The sequence below is a fragment of the Vigna umbellata genome, chromosome 1 (assembly GCF_029865625.1).
Source record: "Vigna umbellata cultivar VRB3 chromosome 1, Vumbellata_1.0, whole genome shotgun sequence".
NCBI lineage: Eukaryota > Viridiplantae > Streptophyta > Magnoliopsida > Fabales > Fabaceae > Vigna > Vigna umbellata.
In genome coordinates, this window is record NC_142165.1 from 92555091 (window position 1) to 92578313 (window position 23223).

The 23223-nt window shown below is 32.8% G+C and overlaps 2 protein-coding genes, 1 long non-coding RNA gene and 3 other non-coding genes across 9 annotated transcripts; 4 read left to right on the plus strand and 2 right to left on the minus strand.

The window, feature by feature from the left end:
* The first annotated feature begins 793 nt into the window (after positions 1–793).
* Positions 794–2031, plus strand: LOC148206810 (uncharacterized). Its single transcript, XR_015783745.1, has 2 exons — positions 794–910; positions 1663–2031. It is a non-coding gene; the product is annotated as an uncharacterized LOC148206810 (long non-coding RNA).
* LOC124836375 (small nucleolar RNA U61) lies at positions 1054–1145 on the plus strand. Its single transcript, XR_007028637.1, has one exon. It is a non-coding gene; the product is annotated as a small nucleolar RNA U61 (small nucleolar RNA).
* On the plus strand, positions 1266–1349 carry LOC124836376 (small nucleolar RNA snoR14). Its single transcript, XR_007028638.1, has one exon. It is a non-coding gene; the product is annotated as a small nucleolar RNA snoR14 (small nucleolar RNA).
* LOC124836374 (small nucleolar RNA Z101) lies at positions 1478–1567 on the plus strand. Its single transcript, XR_007028636.1, has one exon. It is a non-coding gene; the product is annotated as a small nucleolar RNA Z101 (small nucleolar RNA).
* Positions 1741–6697, minus strand: LOC124836359 (type I inositol polyphosphate 5-phosphatase 2-like). Of its 2 annotated transcripts, XM_047311513.2 has the most exons (11): positions 6444–6697; positions 6257–6362; positions 6074–6157; positions 5529–5616; positions 5344–5448; positions 3658–4459; positions 3133–3317; positions 2709–2817; positions 2402–2550; positions 2078–2311; positions 1741–1973 (listed from the first exon to the last, which is right to left on the minus strand). In XM_047311513.2, the coding sequence occupies exons 1-10, from the start codon at positions 6471–6473 to the stop codon at positions 2116–2118; spliced, it is 1854 nt and encodes a 617-aa protein (XP_047167469.1). In that variant the 5' UTR covers positions 6474–6697; the 3' UTR covers positions 1741–1973; positions 2078–2115. The 2 variants fall into 2 exon arrangements, with proteins under 2 accessions (XP_047167469.1, XP_087960903.1); XM_088104777.1 differs by lacking the exon at positions 6074–6157 and having other exon boundaries at positions 6444–6696.
* Positions 6698–16668: 9971 nt separating this feature from the next.
* Positions 16669–22997, minus strand: LOC124836357 (two-component response regulator-like APRR2). Of its 3 annotated transcripts, none has more exons than XM_047311510.2 (12): positions 22554–22997; positions 21653–21854; positions 20855–20934; positions 20492–20558; positions 20072–20118; positions 19703–19780; positions 19066–19614; positions 18583–18723; positions 18244–18507; positions 18037–18108; positions 17818–17895; positions 16669–17495 (listed from the first exon to the last, which is right to left on the minus strand). In XM_047311510.2, exons 2-12 carry the CDS (start codon positions 21780–21782, stop codon positions 17340–17342), a joined length of 1662 nt encoding a protein of 553 aa, XP_047167466.1. In that variant the 5' UTR covers positions 21783–21854; positions 22554–22997; the 3' UTR covers positions 16669–17339. The 3 variants fall into 3 exon arrangements, with proteins under 3 accessions (XP_047167466.1, XP_047167467.1, XP_087960904.1); XM_047311511.2 differs by having other exon boundaries at positions 21653–21928; XM_088104778.1 differs by lacking the exon at positions 22554–22997 and adding an exon at positions 22068–22492 and having other exon boundaries at positions 21653–21928.
* Positions 22998–23223: the final 226 nt, after the last annotated feature.

The following is a 23223-nucleotide window of genomic DNA, read 5'->3' on the forward strand; positions in this document are numbered from 1 at the left end:
TTATTACATTTTATTTAAGATCCAGACAGAATTATCTATGTATCCATTGTACCTAGACTATTGTTTGTTGCAGCCAGCACAATTTACTGATTGTAGCCCCACAGTATTCTGAAAAGACTTAAACATCCTTCACCATTTCACCACACCACTGCATCACCATTCCAAGGAGTACATGCGGATTGAAAAAAATCCATTGATTTTTTTATGCGGGTATCAGATAACAAACGGATAATAAGTATAATTTTTTACATTCAAGTTTTTAATACACATTATCTGTACTTGATCCGACTCTTAATTATTTCTAACTATCACATTGCTGTTGCAAAGAAATAATAAGAGAAAGAGAACACTAAGAGAGAGAAAAAAATGCTAAAAATAACTCATTTCTGAAATTTTTTTTCCCGAAACATATTCCGTGTTGTTGAATGATTTTTTAGAAATACATTTCGTATATGTATTCCGGAAAACACATTTCAGAAGATATGTTATGAGTTCCTAAGAGTTTTTTTTCGAAAATTCCATTTTGGAGAATTTATTCCAGAACAAATTTTATACATTTCAAAAATTATGTTTCGAAAGTTTTAAAAAAATTTGTAAATACTTACGAAATATGTTATTCAGAAGTCACTTTTCCCACGAATGTAAAGTGATTATTTCGAAAGTTTGTGGGGTGGGCAAAGAACTTTAGGGTATCCAGAAAGTAAAAGTTTTGTATTTAATACTTATGGGCCTACAAAGAGCCAGCAAATCTACCTGACCCAACCGGGCCATCTAGCAGTGCGGAACCCTAGTCGTGCCTAAAATGATAAAACCCTAAATTGCATCTATAAATCATCGCCAATTTCATTTTATCTCCAAGAAGATCTCACTGCTGTGACGAATTACAGTTTCGCTTCCGTTCTCGTTTTCTGTGTGATTTTCGTGCTATTTCGTTCTTCTTTTTTATTTTGATACATTTCGTTCTGTTTTAAACAGTTCCGTTCCCGTATACTGTGGTGTTCTTTTCTCGTAAAAATTATTCTGCCATTTTCTTATGTATGTCGTAAAATGCTGGGTCTGTGATGAAGATGTAACAGTGCTAGAGGCGACACTCTTTTTGTGTTCGTCGATGACGGCGCAATTATCCTCTAAGAAGTTCTGAGCTCAACATTCGACCTTTTAAATTTATTTGCGTTACTGTTTAATTGTTTGTCAATGGTATATGGGTTAAATTTCTTCTGTAATTATTTGATTAGTACTAGTTTAGTCTGAAGGGAAAAAGGTAAGCGAAGTGATGATAGCAATTCATTCGTCTGTCAATCCGCTGATACTGCGTGATGTTTATATGAATCCCGACAGGTTCTGATCGCTGTCTTCATTCCCTTTTTCAAAATTCTATACGTTTTTTCATGTCTTTATTTTTTTTAGGTTTTATTTTTGTTGCGCTGTATGAATTTGAGTGTTTTTGTTTTGGCTGCTTTTCAAAATTGAAATTGAAAATGGGCATGTGATGAATCTCATAGTTAAATGGGTAATTTGCGTCTGAAATTTTCATTGATGCTATCACCTTGGAGAACTGATGCTCTATTTTGTAACCTCTTAACGTGATTGATTATTATGCGTTTATATCTTTGTTTGAATAATGATAACTCTCTTTACGTATGACTCACTTTTTTTTTGTAGATTATTTGATATTTTCGGAGGGGAATTTGAGGAAGAAAACTGGGTATCTACTTGTATTACGATATTTGGAGATCAAAATTGTACAGAAGAAAGGAATAAAGAAACTTTTACACTATCCAATGGAGATCAAAATTGTACAGAGAAAAGGTTTACACTAACCAAAACAAAACACACGATACTTGGAGATCAAAATTTTACAGAGAAAGGAATAAAGAAACTTGTTACACTTTTCGAAACAAAACGAGAGTAGCTCTGTTTCCTAAAAGTGTGCGTATATACATTTGTTTTGCTTTGTCTACGTATTCTTCCATCTGTGGAGGACAGTTAGTGATATCAATAAATAATAATTTTGCAAATTTAGTTTACAAAGTTTTCTAGATTATTAAAGAGAAAGAAAACGGAAGTCTAAATTTACCGTTAATTAGTGGTTTATATCCAAATTTTGGTGAATATCTAGTATGACCATTCTCCATCTTCTTTAAGGAAAACTTCAGGGTGTACTGCTGCGCTTGTGAAATTCAGGACTCGCTGTACTTCAACATCAATGGAGAATATTGAACTAACTGGTCGATGATCTGAGAGTTTATTTTCTGTACGCTTATATTCGAGTTGCTTTATTCCTTTGCCCAACCATAGTATACGATCGCACCTGTACATAATTTTACTAAGGGTCAAATACTGGATTTACCTTATTCTAATAATCAAATAACAGACAAGATATTCAAACGTTTTCATTTACCATGCTGGGGATCTCTTCTTTTCCCCTTCTTTTGGGTTCTCCCCAATATATATGTCAGAATTAAATTCATACTTGTAAGTTGGAGGAAAGTTTATCAGCCCTTCTTTCCATCCATCGAAAACATGCCCACTGCGTAATTCATTAGTTAACTGCAATTCAATTGAAGTAATTAGAAACTCTCCTTGATAAATTATCATGCGGAAATATGCAAAGGAATCAAGTTGGGTGCTAACAAATTACTTTTGCATCTCTATGTCTGGATTTTGTAGGATGGAAATTTATAGTCTAGTTGTTTCACAATTCTCACCTGATCGTAATTCATCAGTTCATCCCATTTCCTTAAGGCTACCAGCTTTCGAACCTCCTCATCCAAGGTATTGATACGATAATTTAAATCCCCAAACCAGAAAATTTGACTGTTGGCATGGACAAACCCACTAATGAATCCAAGGTGTTCGTAACAACATCACTAAATATATTGCATATATGTCACCGTTTCAGGCAAATACTCATCTTTGGCTATAAGTTTCGACATTTCACTGTAGCAATTTCCAATCAAACTGTTTTTTTATTTTTATTTTTGTTGATATTGAATTTTATAAATATATCCAGCTTAAAATTAAACAAAATATTGTTTGTCAAATTGTTCAGCTTTTAATTATCATAAACCTTTCCAGCAGCATTTTTATTGTCTGTGTAAAAGACAATTTTCAAGGTAAAGTAAAACTTACTCGTGAGATGGGATTGTTTGTGGCTGATCTGTATCGATGTCAGAGGAGAAACAAGTGCGGCGAAGAATTTCAAGAACATCCGAGTTTCGTCTTATTTCTGCACCATCCTTCTGTCCAGAAGTCAAATGCGAACAAACAAAGCACAAACGTGACTGAAAGAGAGACATACTAACTGAAACAGACCCCTGCATCAGACATCGTTTGTTATCACTCACATTCAAAAAGGTTAAGTGAAGTTGTTCTAACAGTAAATGTTCCCGTGAGTTGAGTTTTCTTGTGCTCTACGCATAACAATGCCTATAGCTTGCCACCGATCACATTGCAACACAACAACATAACACGGTGGGAACTGCTTTTTACTCATAAAAAACTGCGACACAGGTGAACAAATGAGGCACTTTTCTCACCTTTGTAGTGTTATGTGGGCAGAGGTGCAATGTGATCAGTGTACATACTTGGTGAAGTGAGATTGTTATGTAATAATGATGTCAAATTCATTTAGAAAAACATGCATTACTCCATTACCTTGTTTCCCATGTAGCCCATGAGACCAACTCCAACTGGAGAAACTTTCAAGTTTTTAATGTGCTTTCTTAACCTCCTCTGCACCCAAATAGATACGTATATTCCCACCATCTGCTTGCTGACGATTCGGACATACTTACGATGTGATTTCACGGCACCTATTCCATTATCTTCGTTGTCATTTGGCAATTCAAGAAAAGCATCGTCTTCCTCATCAGATAACATGTCAGATAACTCGTCAAGGCTATCGATTACTTCCTCAGGCATCACTTGCTGTTCTTTCCATAACAAGCCCAAATTTCCCGAACTATGGTGTGTACGTTTCATTACACTCCCATATTTTGAAGCATTCTCTGTCCGGTTAAAGGCAATTCTGTCTGAGCTGAACACTCTGCGCAATTTTGAACTGGAATCAGTGGGTGGGATTGTATCTAGAGGACGTTCAGGCCAGTAAAGTATGGTCTGAGGATCAATGTCGTTGATTTTCCTCAACTGTAAATTCCTTCCTTTACCAATTATGCTTTTCACTTCCTCTTTTTCTAGCTCAACATTGTTAAATCTTCCCATGTACTCCTCATTCATTGTGTCTAGTAGATTAACATCTATACTGTCTGGTAGAACATCTGCAGAAGCAGAAGCTCTTAGAACTGGAGACGAAGGGGCACTGTAGCTTTTTGGCTTGCTTTCAGGTTGAGAAGATTTGTTCAGAGTTCTTCTAATGATTGCTTCCCAATTCCTGATGGGTGTATTATCCTCTGCCCCAAGAACATTTCCAGCATTCAAGGGGACTACCTCTTGGAAACTGTTGAAAATCAATCACACAGAAGCTATCAGAAGACCACTTTTACAACTAAAGAAGCAGAAATGGACCTCTCATCTGTGTTGAATTTTAACTTTACAGGGTCATCGAAATTTCTGCCAAGAGTACTACTAAGATACTTTTTAATAGAAACCTTTTTATTATTTAATTTATTCAAAAACTACAAAATTATGAATGAAGTTTATTGTTTATAACAGAAGAATATTTATTGTTTCTATTTTTAAAATTAGCTGCTTCCACCCGGATCTTGTTCCATCACTCTTCACCTTACGTTACGTGAATTAAACTCATCGTTGGATTTCAAAAATGGAAAGGCCATCTGACAACCATTTCATAAATAATATATTAGCATCTCACTTAAAATCTGAGGTAAATACAAACCTAGGTGAATATTTTAGGGTCTTGGAATGAACTTAAATTTAACCAAAAGGTATTGCTTTATAAGAACATGATATCTTTCATTTATTGCTAAAAGCAGTCAATGTTTTGGAGATGAACAGGCGTTTCCATCTAAAAACACTTAACTTTTGGTCAATCAGATCACTTGGCTATTGTCGTAGGAAAGGCAGGGTATTGCAATGAATCGGATATTGCATCTATTAATCTTTTTTATGGACTAATCAATACAAAAGTTCAGCAGATCACGCTCAAATCAAACATATAGAACACATATATAGGAGGAAACGAGTGACATTAGTGTACTCAAAAGAGAAACTCCATGAAATTTATCGAAAGAAAAGAAAAAAATCTAAATAGTTCTATCTAAAATCTGGTGAATGATCCAAATATTTGTCAATATGTTGGAAAAGAAAACATAGGACACGGTAGATATATCAAAGCATTAGGCAACTGGAGAAACTACTTACCCAATAATGTAAATATCTGCTGGCTCATTGGTGCAAAGCCAGTCCTCAATTTCAAGATCCTTACATGGAAGTCTTCCAGCAACATTCCATGTGCCAATTGTTACCCTGCAAAATAACGGATTTATCATTCCTTTCATTAATATCATTAAATTAGTTATACATACATAACTTGATTAACACCAGACCTCACTTCCTTTGTATTTATGTATTGAACACGGAGAGTTTCTGATTTCCCTCTTCTATGCCTGGCCTTATAGCCCTCACAAGACGCATCTGAATTACAAAATCAAATCACGCACGATGGGGATTTTAACACTTTCAACTCAATCTGGTGTAGAGAACAGTCAATCATTTGAAGTTTGCAAAATTAGTCTAGCTGGCTTAAAAAAACATTGATCTCATATACTTTGTTGGTAGTAACACATTTGGAATTTGGTTCAGATTTCCTTTTGCTTTTTCTGATGCATGCTTTCACTATAAAGATAAAACATCTATCTATATGTAATTTGTAACCTGCATGTTTATTTTACATAGTTGAGAACAAATGTTTTCTGTATCCTCCTTCCAAAAGGAGAGAACAAAAATACTGTGTTTAGATTCTAGATTTCAAAACAACCGCTCCTATAACTGATTTTGCAACCAGAGCAAGAAATGACAGAAGGTGTGTTAAAGCTGAGAGCACATATTCTTCTTTAAAGCACCATAGTAATGTAAAGGAATAAAGTATTGCCTGATGTTTCACTTGGGAATACGAATGGTGTTTTAAGTGGATTATCTTCACGCACACCCATTCTCGAGTCTTTAAGAGAGCAAACTGAATGAGATTGAAAGAACAAAGAAGGGAAACAAAAATGAAAAGCGAAGAAGATTAAGCTAAACAGAAAAAAGGAATATAGTATAGTCAAAAGCATACCATCATCTTCACTCTCAGTTTCAGTGTCCACTTCATCCTCACTAAAATCATACACCTTTGGCTTTATGTTTAACCATTTCTTCATGACAAGGGAGGGCCAAAAGGCCTGCCGCAATGAGACAAAGTTACAAGTTTCTAAGAAACATATTTATCCTTAAACAGCAGTGAGAGGCACATTGAAGCTTACCTCTGAGCGTCTTCCTCTCCTTGTTTTCATTGCCTCAGGTCAGAGTACTATATTGAACCAACAAGCACTTGTTTTGTGTAGTGTGCAAGATTTTCAGAGCCTGGCTCTTAAATATGGAAACAGTCACTGACATGCTTTGGCCACTATTTTGCAGCCAACATTTAAATAAGAGGACTTCTCAGATTGTAGGAATTAACAAAACAAAGTTGGAGTTTTTTGAGTGCTCAATAGAAGAGAGTTCCCTATAGAGCCAAAAAGAAAAAGACAGAAAATGCGTGACCATATAGCATTATAGCTAGATATCCACAACCACAACTTGCACAAGGAGAAAAGAAAACAAAGAATAATAACAATAATAATACTGGTCCTAACACCACTTCTTAATTGTCTCATAGTAAAACTCAAGAAAAGAAAGTCCTAAAAAAGGTAAACACTTACTAATTGAAATTTCAGGAGATACCTAAAAGAAAATCAAAATAACACCAAACGTCACTTTCAAGAGGAGATACATACAGAACAGCTAACTATACGTTTGCTGTAACACTTCTGCATACCAGTATTTTCCCCCATATTCAAATAATTATGAATATAAATATACTTTCTATATGAAAGATAAATCATGGAGCCAGCACAAACAAATACAAATTCTGGGCCAATAGTATTCATAAAAAAATATCTGAGTAAACCTTTGTGTATTTTATATTATGTTTCATATTCCATTAAGCAACTAGCTAACAGCAAATCTAGCCCAATCCATTGAAAATTCCAAATGGTTCTTTGTTTATCATTGTTAGAACAATAATGCGCATACCTAAATCTGTTACTACTACTGCTACTATACGTGCAGGTTTAGCAGTACCACAAGTGAAGAAATTAATACATCAGCAAATACCAAAACTGATGACGACAGGGACCCAAAAGCAAGGATGCATACAAATCAAGGGTACAATCAGAGCCAAAATCTTCTAATGACCCCACAAAAGAGGAAGGTTCTTTTAAAACAAGGAAGGATCTAATAAACAAAACCAGATTTGTTATTTTATCTAATTCATGCTCAGCTCAAATAGGCAACTAATAACCACAGTGTGAACTGATTAGGATTCATTATGGTAAGCCACAGTCGCCCATATTGTCTTCTCTATCATTTTCATTGCTGCTGTCATTATTATTTATTATTATTTTCTCTCCCATGCAAAAACAGGTTAGGAAATTGACAACCTCTGCATAAAAAAACCGAAAATTGACTATGACAAAGTGAAAGATAGAATGTGAGGGAGGGATTGATGAGAGCATGGATGAGGTAGGGCCAGCGCACTATATGTGAAGAAGATAAACAGTTGAGTTTTGAACTGTGAAAGCATACATTTAATCATATTCTATGTCAATTTGATGAGCAAGTTGGTGGGGAATAACAGATTCACGAGAACCTTCATCTCTCACTCGCAGGTTAGTTACACCTTTCATTAACTGATAACCTAAAATAATGTAACATAAACTTTTGCTCAACAATGGAGTTCACCATGAAAAAGAACCAATTTTCTTACTATGGGCATGTGAACATGTCAAACAACTCTTTCTCTCTCTCTCTCTCTCTCTCTCTCAGTATATATATATTGGTAGACATGAATAGGAAGCTAAGGGGAGGATTTATGACAAGTTAATAAAGTGTAAGAACATGTGAATGATTTCTTAATTATGTAGTTTGATTGAATCCAATCATTAAGGGAATTTTTTTTATCTCGGAGTAGGATAGGGGACTATATATGGCTGTCTTACAAAAAGGATAGAGCTTTGTAAAAATTTGAAAAAAAAAGTTAATGGTATTTTTTATTTGAAAACTGTTAAGTACAGTATTGCGTTAAATGTTTGACAAAATAATTGTTAAACTAATATAAATGACATAAAAACATGTTTTCATGAATATAAATATATTGTAAGGAATGGATACTTATAATTTTTATTAGTTTAAGTTTTTCATTTAAAGATGCAATATTTGATTACAAAGTAAACAATTTATCTAAGGTAATTTTTAATGGTAAGTTAGACAAACAAGTTAAGAAACCACTAAAATAACTTGCTAAATAATTATGTTTTTGTCTTTACCATTTTTCTTTTCACTACAGGGCTGTATAACTTTTGCGTTTTATATGTAATCTAAGCATATATTTTTTAAGTAATATTATATATATTTAAAATTAAAGATGTAATGATGTGTTAATAGATAATTGGATGATAATAAAGAATAACATTTTGTTCTACCAAACCTCAAGAACTTGTGGTTTTATGTTCTTAAAAGTTAATAAAAAGAGTATTTGTGACAAGGAAATTTCTTCGATACCAGTGTAGATTAAATCTCACCTAGTTTTGAATTTATAAATGTTTTAACTTTCAAGAAAATGAGACATAAAAAGATATTGATAATTTGACAAATTTTCCAAATTTATACACCTCAGTTATAAAGGAACCGAAGTCATTCTTATGTTATGTTTCGATTCGTCAACAATCTGAGACCGAAAAATATGTAAAATTTTTAATCATATGTCATCAACGGTTTTGAAGATAGAAAACAAATATATGTGTCCTTTGCATTGCATTAGGTGTAATTTGTTGATTTATAATTATAATTCGTTATTTTAAGGTATAACAATGAACCTATTTTTAATTCGGACATCATTGGTAGCTATTTGTGATTTCCATGAAGGACAACATTGTTGTGTGATTTTACTCCTTCCATAAGTCTCCGTCGAACCATATTAGACAAGTAATAAATTGATAAAAATCTCAATGTTATGAACTTTATGTTGGGTACAAACAAAGTCCCACATTAGATAAAATATGAAATACACATGAGTTTATATATACATAAGATACATCCTTTAGTAAGAGGTCTTTTGGAGTGGTACCAAAAGCAAATCCGTAAGGACTTAGCCAAAAATGAGTAATATCTTACTAATGTGGAGATCTATGGATATGCTTGTATATGAAACCTACACAACATCACTTTATCGATTATATAAATTATCCTAAAGCATTCCCTTTTTCATTGTTCAATTGCTGCTAAGGTAAAAAAATCTTGCATTGTTGTTCCTCCAAGTTTTGTATTTTAGTTCATAGATTTATAATTGTTTGATTCATTTTCTTCCTCAATTATTTAGAGTTGTGTTGATATATGTAATTGTCATCAAAATTATGTGTTGATATTATTTAATTTTAAGGGTTCTCAACTTCAACTTTGATAAAAATTAAAGTCTAATACCATTTCTAATTTAAATTAGTATTTAATTTTAAGTGTATTAGACTTGGTTTTGGTTATAAAGGTAGTCTTTAAACATTTTTTTTATATCAGAAAGAGTTTCAACTTGGTTGTTGTATCAACCGAAGCCTAATACCACATTTTTTTAACTTTTATTATTTATTTACGATTCTATAACTGGAATTTTTATACTCTGATTCATCACTAAAATAAAAATGTAACTCTTTTTTATCTTGTTCGAATGAGTTTCGATTACAGAATTGAAATCTAATATATAAAGTTGTTAAAAAAATATTTTTCTATAACTTGTGACAAAACTTTTTTTTACTAATGCAAATAACACATGCTACACTCTCACAACTCTATATATTTACCATGATGTTTTTGGGAGTTACCATGATATAAATTCATTAAGTCAGTGGAGTTATGCAAGAAAGAATAAAGACATAAGCATGGTGACATATAACGTTGGGTGTTTCTTATGTGGTTGTTGCTTTCCTATACATTATTGAGGGTTTGTAATGGAAAACAAGACACAACTGCTGTGTTTCCTTCCCTTCCCCGCAAGCCTTTCCTTCCAAATTTGTCTTTCATACTTCATTCCTCTATTTCCTGCATCACCACCACATGAGAAAACAATATAGAGGCACCATTTTTTCTCTCCAAACTTGTCTTTATTAGCACTGTGATAAGCTTCATCTTACACTGTTTCTCTCCATTGTGATCATCGGGTGGTCCTTCTTTCGCTATTCAACACAGTTTATTGTTTTCAATCACTATTAAGGTGATGATGATTTCTTAAAAAAACTTGAAGGTCAAATTGATTAATAAAGTAGATGTGAATACAGCCACAACATGTACTACTAGTTAGAAGTCAACGGATTTGAAAATAATTTAGTGATGAAAACTTATTATTCACCATTAGTCACCAATTTTTTACAGTCACACATATATTTTCTTGACGTTGATTTTAATTTTTCTGATACTTAGAAAGACTGAATGAATGATTAAACTTAAGTCGTAATATATAGATGCAATTCCTAAAATAAATATCTATTTGCATAATTACAGGACGAGTCATAACGTTTGAAAAGTACAGGAAAACAATGGTGACATACAGAGGATGTGAGAGCCAATACCGAAGAGATAGAGTTACGATGAAAGAGTATTACGAGTTTGGCAATTTGAATTAAAACGCATTAACTTATCATAAGCTTTATTAGCATGGTCCCAAATTTGCAAAATGAAAGTTGCAAAGTATAACCTCCAAAACATAATCAACAAATATCAATTAATCAAAGAAGTAGTAGTTGGCATTAAAATATGATTAACACGTTTAAGGTAAAGTTTAAATTTAAACGGTGAGATTTGTGATGCAATTAATTTTGGTAATGATAACTTGGTTGGCTGGAGCTGTCTGTTCGCATCATTGAAATTCAGTGACCACAATAACAATTCGATTACGGCTGTGCTTTGAATGGCATACTTATCATTTTACGTTTTCTCCTATTTTTGGCTCCTCGCAACTCTGTATCAGAAATTATTAATCAAAATATCTATTAATATTTCAACTTTTAATTAGTAATCATTTCGTCTATCTAATATCACAATTCAACTGCACTGACATACCGACGCAGACCAAAATACCTTATTACACTGTTGAAAGTGAAAGTTGTTGACTTCCTGCAACGGGTTTCTTTCATTCAATCAGAGGCTTGCTTTACTTATCTAAAACCTATGGTTCGTCAAAATCAAATTAATAATTATTTATATTATGTAACATTCATAAGAAAGAAAATTATATTCACGCAAGAATCGTATACAACGATTGACGTGAGAGAAACACGAGAAGAAAAGAAAGAGAAGTGAAAGATGTGATGGAGAAAAAAATAAAATAAAAATCGGTTTAAATACGTTTTAAATGTGTAATCAAATTGTACATTGATTTTAATTATAAAATGCATAACAAAATTTGTTAATTTTTACAATAATTACGTAAACTTATGTCTAAGATAATTTTTAATTACTTGATCGAATAAAGTTATTGAAAATAATGAAAGTTAAATCCTAAAAGAGATTTTATAACTTTCAGATTTTTGTTTATATAATTGGATTTTGTCCGATCATCGCAAATTGTCAGTAGGGGGAATCTTGTGTAGACACAGCCTATAAAAGACAAATTTAGGTAAGAAAATGGATTTCTTCATAATTCTTATAAAAGTTACTGAATTATAAGTGAATTATTTGGTACAAATTTAATTTATATATACCGTATTAGAGTAAGTTTGTATTTTTACTTCCACACAAACATCCAATAAAAGATGAATTCATAATCATCGCGAATGCAATTGAGTATACATTATAAGTGTAAAAGTATAGTTTTGAATTAATTTTTTCCTCGTTCATTATGTCAGAAACCGAAAGTTTTAAAGTACCGATCAATCGCTTAAAGGAACGGTGAATGTCACACACGAGAATTTAGATGCATTTCTTTTTGGATATGTGATGATAGATTATGACTTTTTTTTCTTTTTCTTTTCTTTAATGCTTTCTGTACCGATGATTACTATACATGAGCTGGCATAAAAATATAAATTATGAATAATATTTATTAATTCTGTATACTTGATTAATAATTATTGAAAGTTTCATATTAATTAAAAATAATATTAATTTATAATATATAAATAAATGCAAACCTTATTTTATAAATTATTTTCTATGAAATTGACTTATATTTTAAATTTATTTTATAGCATATACAAGTAGATGTATATCTCCTCCTACAAGTCTACAAGTCGATATCTTATTCAAAACTAGAAAGTAAAAATAGATAATAGCTCGCATGGTTGTTGACTTCACAATTCAGTTAAAGAAGAAAAATTAAAGTTAAAGATGTATTAAATTACCTTCTAGTAAAGAAAATGTGATAGTCTAATCATATATTTATATAGATATTTGATTTGTAATTATATGTGTGAAAAAGATTTAAAATATAGAAATTTGAATTGAGAATGAAGGAATGAATAGTGAGGCCATGAACTGAGATGTTTTTCTTCATGATGGCAGACACGAACCGTATATCTATCTAAGTTACGTTATGCATAGCTGTCTTGAGAGAGAGGATTGTGATGGCATTGAGAAATTAGAAAAAGTTTATAGATGTGGTGAAATGGACCACAATTGCAGGGCTTCTTTAATTTGGTGACACCAATTTCCTGTAACATTGTATGGAGTTGAGAGGGACCTGCACTCCGACCACTTATTCCTTATACCAGATATTTTTTAGTGCTATATGTACGGCTAAAAAAACCTAGAAATCATTAATTCAAGTTGAAGTTGGTTTATCTTCCTCGCTTCTCCTCTTTCTGTTTAAAAAATGCTTCACGTACAGAATAATAATCTCCAGTCTTTGAGACAACCAATCACTTAGATTGAGCTTGTCCTCTAAGAAACACACTATCTTTATATATAAGATAATATTCTACTTCAAAAGACGTTTTTCATATCAAAATTATATTTTACTGATTTTTTGTTTGTTTTAACTGTTTAATAAATATCTAATTAAAAAATAAAAATCTTTCGTAAAAACCCAGAGTTAAGTAGTTGACTTGTTCTCTATTGTAAGTACAAGTTGTAAATACCGAGACAAATGAGTTGGTAGAAGATTAGTCTAATTAATTATGTTATTAATTTCAAATGAGTTGAATACCATGTCATTCGAAACAAAATGAAAAATGCCTGTTAAGAATATATATATTTTTTATGTGTGGAATTAGATATATATGATTTTATAGTAAAATTTTTGCTATAATAAGTTTTAAATGATTCTAACATTATGTTATGTTAAAAAGTAAATTTTAAATTTAATTAAATATTATAAAATTTATTTATGAAATTAAATTTATATCTATTTATATATTCTAAATTAATCTTATCATAGTTGTATTTTTAACGTTTACAAGCAATTTTATCACGACTTCCAACATATACCAACAAACACATTGTTGAAACAATGTTTGTGTTTTATGTTTATCATATATTGTATTTTTTTATATATTATTTTCTTTTGTTAAAAAAACTGTAAGTTAGAAGGAGAACTATTTTTCTTGTATGGATCTACAAATAAAAAGGAAATGATGTATACATGTATTTTTAAAGTTAAACAAAATTTTGAAAAAATATATATTAACAATATATATAGTTAAAATTATCATCATATTATATAAGGAGAAGTCCTTAATTATTGTCAATAATATAGATTTTGTTTCACTATATGAGAATAAAATATAATTTTTTAATTTGAGCAGTAAACTATATAGATAAATTGTATGAATCAAGCTGTTTGGTGATGTCTTATAAAAAATAAACTTATCAACAGTATAGATTAATAAATATAATTTTTCTGATACCAACAACTTGACAGATCAAGGCTGATTAAAAATGAACAAAACCATCAATTAGTAAATACACGAAAAGCAAGCAAGTATTTTAAAGCATTTTCATTACCAATACTTTATATACTATACTCCCACCACATGTTATTTATTTCATTTTAAATGAATTTCACTGTATCAAACCATTTCAAGACGTTCTTACAAGTTTTATTTTAATGGTAAGATTTTTTAAGATCCATATTTAAATAACTTTTATTTATAAGTTAATATTCTAAAATTTAAAAATTAATTTAATCAAATATTTTCTATTTAATTTTTAAAACTCATAATCTCATAAAATTCAATCCTTAAATTTAGCATTCTCACCTTAATCTATCTGAATAAAAATTTGTTATAAATCTTAAATTTAAGGTTTTTGAATAAGATATTTGATGTTGGTGGTGGTCCTTAGGAGAGTATACAACATGTGTTCAGTCTCTCTTGAAGCACTGGCAGCAGCAATTTGTTTACCTTTCTTAATTACCATAAAATGCATGAGATTAGCTACATTAGTTAATAAATAAAAGCAACAACGCGTAATTAACTAACAGTTATAAAAAGAGCCAGCTTAACTGAAACTAATCCCACTGAGTCCCATGCAAAATTGTAGTTATTTTATATTCATGGCCCACAACCGTCCTAGTTATCACGGCCTTTCGGTCTAATTTTTGTATTATCCATAATGGCTCCTCTAATTTGTTTTTTACCCATTTTATAATGTGGGATTAGAAATTATTATCGAAATGTGACGTGAGATTACAATACCTTATTGGTTGCTAGATCAATATAATATATCACCTGAGGTTTGAGCCACAAGCATGTGTGGTATACGAAATTTGATGCTAAAATTAAAGATCAGTTCCAAGTAGGTTGATAATAATTATTCAGAACCTATTAATATTATACATAATCGATGTTCAAAATTCTGCACAGATTTAGAATAATACTAATAACGTTCCAGAGCCTTCTTAGAGTTTTTAATATAACTCCTGACGTCATCTCAATACTTATTAAAACGAATTTGCATGGAGGCTTTCACCACAACCAACTAACCAACCAACCACCCAACCACCTTACATTATTTTATTTATCAATCTTTGAGCTTGTGAAGGAAATATTTATTTCTCAGCACAGTAAAATTAAACCCAAAAATTGGGCTACGGGTCCTCTGTGTTATCGCTAATCATATGATAATATAATACCCTTTGGTTCCTGCTATTTCCACCGTCATTTTTCTTTTTTCACCCCTACTACTCTCTTTCTCCTTCTCCGTAAGCCCCACTCAAATCAATTTACAGATATTTATTGTTGATACTTCCTGGATTACTCGATATTATTATTATATATATATTACAAATTAATGATTGCATATCTTAATTTAATAGCAATGATAATAAAATGATATTATACATTTAATCCTGAGTTTATCTTTGTTCAACCAAAATGTCTTTAATCTTTATAAGCCTGTAAGCGCTACAATAGCAAGTAAAGAATATAACGAAGTGAATGCGTAATATTAGAAATTACTTTCTAAAATACAATAGATGCCCTAAGTAAATACGAGACTTTTAAATAAATATCGGTAGGTGAAGAAGGTGTTTTTGTTGTTTAGATACGTGAAAATATTGGTACGGAATGTTATCACATGTTCCGCAGCCCATGTTTTTCACATGAAGGGATGAAGTGTGTGGAATGACCAAAATAGTGTTGCAAAAAAGTTAAAAGCTAAAATGCTCCAAATCACCATGAACAGATAACTATTTTGTACTCTTGCATTTATGTCTATGATGTTTTTCCTATTGATCCTTTAACAGAAAATTAGTAACACTGAAATTGAATCCTACATTTTGTTATCTATTTTTTTTTTTAATTTTTAGATTTAACTAGTAATTTTTTAATGTAAAGTAGAAAAGTAATTGAAAACCATTACTAGTTAATTCCGTATATGACATCTTTCACAACTCACGTGCATCCTCTACCAACCACTGCTAGCCACACAATAGTAAAAGGGGAGGAAAAGCTTGAATTCATGTAAAATATAAACGGTGTTTATATAAATTAGGTAATTCTTGTCAAAATTATGATAATGAAAGAAGGAAGAGCCAACCTTTTTAGCAAATGGGTCCCTTTTTCAATATGCAGACCGATAATAGTACCAAAAGTATGCCTAGTAGTGTACAATGAAGTAGGTACTATAAAAGTACCACTAATTTTCTCATTAAATGGATTAAGATGTCATTTCATTATTTAAATTTAAGTGATAATCATTAAAAATGGTAAATTTAAATGAAAACATATATTTATTTACTGTATTTGGGTTTAAATAAAACAATTTTGTTTTCAAAATTTGACTTTATTCATTTCAAAATTTTGGAGAAAAGGAATAGATGAAGAAACCAAAATGTGCCTCCTACCTTCTTCCACCAACAAACTGGTTCATAATTATCAATCCGTATTTCACTGCATTCCCTCTGTTAATGCCTCACAATGATATCGACGACTGATTGTCTTTGTCAAAAGGGAACAATAAGTAAAATTGAAGAACAAATAAGGGATGTGCGACTTAGGATAAGTCGATTCAGATTTGGTAAAAATCAGAAGAAATGGAAGAAGATCTAAGCATGTTTGAAAGTGGTGTACTCAACTTTATTCACGACGCGTACCCATCATCCTCTTCATCATTATTAAGCATCCCACAGACCCCCACCCCTCATAGAAAATCCACTTTATGCCCCCAAAAGTACCACATTCATATCCCAGTCACAAGGTTATGCTGATCACGTATTTACAACCACAAGTTTTGAAGAGAGCGTCAATGGAAGCGTGGCAAATTCTGCACCGCCCAAGTTGCCTATCGGGTGTTCACCACTGCATTAAAGCACCTGACTTTTCTCTTCATTTATTACCTGTTACCTTGTTTTGGCATGTGGCTTTGGATAGGAACAAACAAAGTCTACTTGTTGGTTTTCATCACGGAATCTGTAACCAGACAGCGGAATAGGAGAGACCTAAAATTGGTTGGTGGGGTGGTGATGGGACCAAATAAGGTAAAACAAAATAGTCCCAACAACAACTCTTTGTTGGAACCTCATTACACTTAGGAAAACAAAAATAATTGCTACAGGGTGTTATTGATCAGGTGGACCACCTTTTGGTTGGTCACCATCAGAACAACTCTTGGTGCATGCATTAATGTCACTCTCAATTTCAACCCTTGCTGCTCCTAGGAGGGATGCTGCAAATGCCTTGTCTTGATAACTCAGTCAACACACTGTCTGTGGAAGGGGGTTTCAGGCCCAAAGGCAAGGGTAGCCATGGTTTGCTTACTGCCTCTTTCACAACCTTGTCAACAACCTCCTCTGCCTGCATGCATGCATCGTAACACACTACATGGTGAGAGGTCACAGCCACTTTCTTTCGACTTCACTCAGTTACTAACACTCAATGAATTTCCAACCTACTTCTACACGTCACCATGCTATTTCATGCAATTCGAAACTCAGCAAGTGAAAAACACTAAAGTTTCCTCATTTTCATTTTCAGATGTTATTTTAGTTCTGTTATGATTTTATCTCAACATGGACTTCCTGAGACCCATTAGAAAGCATTTATATGAGTGACTGGCTAATGGTTACCATGATCAATTAGAAAAAAAAAAAAAAAAAAAACCGAAAGTGTTGCATACCGGATAATTCTCTAAGGAACTTTGTGGCATGGTAAAAGTGTGACCTGTTGCATCAGCATTGAGCAACGCAGGCATATTCTGAGGTTTGATGAAAAATATATTAATAGTATCACAGATAAATAACTAGCAAAAATGAATCGCACATAGAGACATTAATCATTAACATGCAAAATACTATAGATACTAGGTTAATATCTTCATTGTTATGCTGAAACTCACCTTAGAGTAGGGAAAAGGAGCTTGAGGAGGTGGTACTGGTAACACTGGACAGCCCCATGAATCTGCATGCATCTGAAAGATCAAGTAACCACAGGTAAAACTACATTCATAACCGCAATATCTACATCTCCCAAGCCTGAGAGCTATAACATGAAAAACATCATATCATTATCCTTGAGTTCTGTTAAAAAAAAAAAAAGAAATTACCCCTGGAAACGGTTTCCAGTGCCAATGTTCAGCAGTAGGCTGCCACAAGGGATAACCAGGAGTGCTCCACATATGCATGCCAGCCGTTTGAGTGCTAGGTTGTCCCCACTTAGGATATATAGGAGCCATAGTATGGGTGTGATTAGAATGATATGGAGGAAAGGCCATGATTGGTCTTTGAACACAATAGCTCCTTTCTCTTTGATTCAACCATTTCCGATCTTCTTCCTTGGGAAAGATTTGTCTCCTATGCATTCTGTACTTCTGTTTATTTAAAAACTTGTTTAAGTATTGCAGATAAGAAATTGATCAACCATAACCTGTAATGTACATAATGACCTGAAGATGGCTTGCCACATTATGCCTTGTCAAGCCCTCCACTTTCATTAATTCTAATATTCTTGAAGGAATGGCTTGATCAATGCTTAGTTGCTCAACTGCCTTCACAAATTTTTTGTGCAGCTCAGGCGTCCAGTCTACCTGAGACCAAAACAAATACCAAAATTGTAACTCGGTGGAAAGACTACTTCCTAGATTTCCTATCATAGATTAGTTAAGTTTGACAATTCCATTATCAGTTCACAGTTGATTATAACTTCATGATTATGAATATGGAATGGAACCATGTCCGAGATTTCTTGATCAACTCCAGGAATGCAGACACAATAAATGGAAACATTGACAGATTAAACAGAAGTTTGGAAAAATTTTCCCAAATGTGTTACATAGTCACTGTAATTTTCAAGAAAACAGCAGCATGGACAAGTGGATTAGAGGAACAAAAACATCCTAAGAAGAATGAATAGTAATAAAGCAACTTACTTTCATCTTCTTTCGTCTTGGCTTTATCTCGCATGAATCACTAAGAACGCCTACTTTATTTGCAGATTTTGTATTTTTGTCAGGGTTGCTTAGAACCTTTCTTTTTTGTGTATGTAGAGAGGCAATACTCTCAACCTTGGAAGCGTCAACTAAATTCACTTCCTCCCTAGGTAAAGTCATATCAGATTTCCTTTCTTGAGGAGTACTTTCAGTTTCAGCAATATTGTCACATGTAGTTTCGACAGATTTAGATTCTCCATCATGTTCCCCACTTTCTTTTTCTGTGGAGCAATTAGTCTGCTCTTGGCAATCACCATCGTCTAACAATCTTGTCCCATGCATCAATTGTGGGGTTGAAGGAGCTGGATATTTATCATTTCCAGGAGACAGTACATCATCATTATCAGTAAACCTGGATACTTTCTCTATATCAATGGACACTCTACTTTCATGTTGTTCATTGTCTGTTGGGAGCTGCAACATAGTCACTAGAGATTCCTTGACAGGTTTAAGCGATTCACACAGGATACTTGTCCCAGAACTGAATGCCTGATTGAGTTCAATCACATGAGAAATTATTATTCTCATATTAAGATAATAGTAAATACCATGGTAGTATCAATACAACATCACAGACCTTGTGAACAACATGCTGCCAGATATTTCTGAGTTTGTCCTCAGAGAGTGGTTTGCTGAGGAACTCAACTGCACCAAGCTTAAAAAAAATGGAGCTGAGTCAAGAAGCTTGCATTAACAATCAGAACCAAAGGAAAACGTACTTGTCTAGTGAGTTAAAGATCATATTTTTGCACAAAATATTTAACAGACAATCCAAATAAGTTATCAGTAATTTTGTCAATAATTAGAGATGAATCAAATGTTTGAATTGACTAACTACAATAAAGAAAAAAAGCCTAACATTGAAATATAAGATTGCAGTTAGCTTAGCTCAAATAATATGGCTTAATAAGATATTTAAGCATAAACAATGAGGATGTAAGCTTACCGCTATGCACTTCATCATGGTGTTCAGGCAATGGTTGTTAGAAGTCACTACATGAGAAGTTGGAAATATCACTGGTAAGAAAGATTAAAATGAGCATAATACAGCTTTGAAGCAAACTTTTCCCCATATTTTCCGCGCAATGTTCTCTTTTAGATCATTCACAAATTCAGTTGATAAAAAAAATACTAAAAACTGACAAGTTGCAGGTATGAAAACAACAGCATGCAATGCATTACAAGCTCTCCCAAATTGGACTTCAAAGGAATATTGATGTTTATTTCCTTATCTGCAACTGGTTTTGGTTCAGCATTCAAACGAGATAATTGATTTGAAAAGACCATTATTATAGACCAAAGATTTATAATTTTAAAGAACTGACAGAGGTTAAACTAGCAAATTCATTTTGGTCTCTATGCTTACTAATTGTTGGCAAGTCCTTGGCATTCTCAAGAAATTTGAAACCTCCCTGGCTACTGCTCGAACTCACCTGCAATTAGGATGAATGCATTCAGTTAAAAATTATATCATCAAAGTTGTAACAATCATAAGATTCAGATTTAGAACTTTAACAAAGATACAAGAATTCTTATGATAGAAAGGAAAAATATATAAGACGACTAAAGTCATCCCTAGTGATTAGACTTTAAAAACTTTCAAGTTATACCAATGAAAGAAGTATATTTTATTAAATTTGGCAGCAACAAAGACCTTCATTTTCTAATTTTAAATTTTGCAATTACGGCATAATGATTTTTCATTATATAGAAAATGAAAATCCATTACCTCTACTATGGCAATGTGGAAGCTTTCAGGTCTACTTGAGATTGCTGACAAGGCTTCATTCTCATCACAGAATGTAGAAACTGTACAGAAACTCGAAATTTACTTAACAAATGAACAGAGAAAACAAGCAATGTACAAGAAATGGCAGAGATGCGGAAGACAAGGAGCAGATAGTAAAAGAACCATGCGACTTCAGTAAAAATCAAATTATACTTGGGCTGATCCTCAAGACATAAGATATAATTTCAGTTAAACTTGTTTCATGAGGCCTGTTTTTTACTAATAAATCCATGTCTAGGCAACTGAAAGGACCGTCAATGTGCAAAATTAGTGTAGACTTGATAGTTCAGACACAAATAATTGACCATTTTTTATACTTCAGATCTTTACAATTTAGCCTGTATTATTCAGATTACTGACAAATTTAAGTTTTGAAAACACTTACAGTTTTAGTGTAAATAAAAACTTTAGCAGCTTCGTAAGATGCAAAGAAATCCCATGTGTGAAAACACCGAGCATGCAAAATTAGGAGGACGGTATTGTTTCAAATTTTCAAGGCTCCAAAGGGCAACTAAATTTTGTCAAAATTTCTAGGCTCCACAGAGAAACTAAAATCTGAGACCACAATTATACCAATTGACCATATACGAATTGTAAAGCAATGAGGCTTTACAAGATGCTATCGGATAGAAAGATGGGGACCGACTTACCCACTATGAGCCATACGTGGGAATTGTTAGATGAAGATAAAGAAGTGAGCCATGCCATAACAAAAAGAAGGAATCCAAAAAGTCTTACCATTATAGTCCATGGCTTCAAGCTTTGCCCTTATCTCGGCAGCAGAAATGCTGTCTTCCTCAAGAAGAAGAACCTTGAGTCCTTTGGGAAAATCTTTCCATTCTTGTAAATCATTGGCAGTGAAAACCATAGCTGGCTTGGCATCGTTTCTCAGTCTCCCACGGAAAGTAAAAGATTAATACCGCTTATCGAAGTCCAATTCCTTCAGCACAACCATGAGATCACAAGCTTGATTCAGTTGGCCAGGCTTCAGCATAAGACTTCATAATTTAAAAACTAAACAAGAAAAAAAACTCCATTACAGACTCAATTTTGTTCAAATGGTAAACAGCTCCTAAATAGCCAACAGAAAATGCAGAACACTTCCATGAGACCTAAAAATCCCGAAACAAGGTTCAGATCAAAACTGTCGTACCCTTCGATCATCAGTGAAACAGCTGGAAGATCACAAAAAACAGAATCCCACCAATTTTTTCAGGAAGAATTTTCTACGAAAACCAGAATCAAAGACTCTCCATTTGCATCCCAAATATCTCATTGCTGATTCCGCTTTCACAGAACAGCAAACAGACAAATATGTCATCCCAGAAATCAAGATCCCATGAAGACCAAAAAAAAAAAAAAACTCAGGTACCACTTGACAGCAAAACAAAAGAAGAAGACTTTACACCAAAAGACGGGTCAGGCAAGCTATTCATATCCGTAAGTCCAATAAACAAGCTGAAGGCTCAAAAGGGTAGACATGCATGCACATATTTTAATTGAAAATGTACAAAATTCAAAGAAGCAACAAAGGTGAAGACTTGGACTTGATCCGAGAGAGAATTGGCATGCAAACAAAAAAAAGCATATAAAGAAGAGAAAAAAAGAAAGGTGTTCCTTGTGAAGCGATTTTCATTACCTCGGCATAAAAGAAAATGATTGTTCAGTTTCTTTGCTTAAGCTTTGTTCTTTCTTTCTCCTCTTATTGCATTGTTAATAAACAGACGGGGAAGATGTAAAGAATGGAAGTTAAGGGAAGAAGAAAGTTAAGTGGTGGCTTTGGATGGTGGTTCCTGTGACCACTGAGCAGTTGCCATCAGCGGTTACGGACCACAAGTAAGGCTCTCAGAAACCTTTCTGCCACTTCTTCAAAGGTTAATATTCCAACACTACCCTTCTTCTGGGGATACCAGCAACTTCACCCATCAACCAAGAAGAAATGGTTGCAGGAAAACACCCTCAACTACTTATTATGGTAAAACTTTAAGGGAATAGTTTCTAATTGGTGCTGGACTTTTAGAGGTTTAAACCATTTTTATGATAAAGTAACATAACTTCATAAGGTGTCTCTTCCTCATCAGTGCCATTAATGGACTTCTTTTTATACTATTTATTATCCATTTATTTCTCTAGAAAATAGTTTATGAATTTATAGTCGTTGGGTGCCCAATCATGGTGCATTGATATTATCCGATGGAATAATCTTCCACTAAGCAAGTAGGTAAATATTTCTTGTACAAGTAAAAAAAGGTTTGCAAAGTTAAAAGGCAATGCAGTGCATTAAAAGAGAAAATTATTTCATTATAATT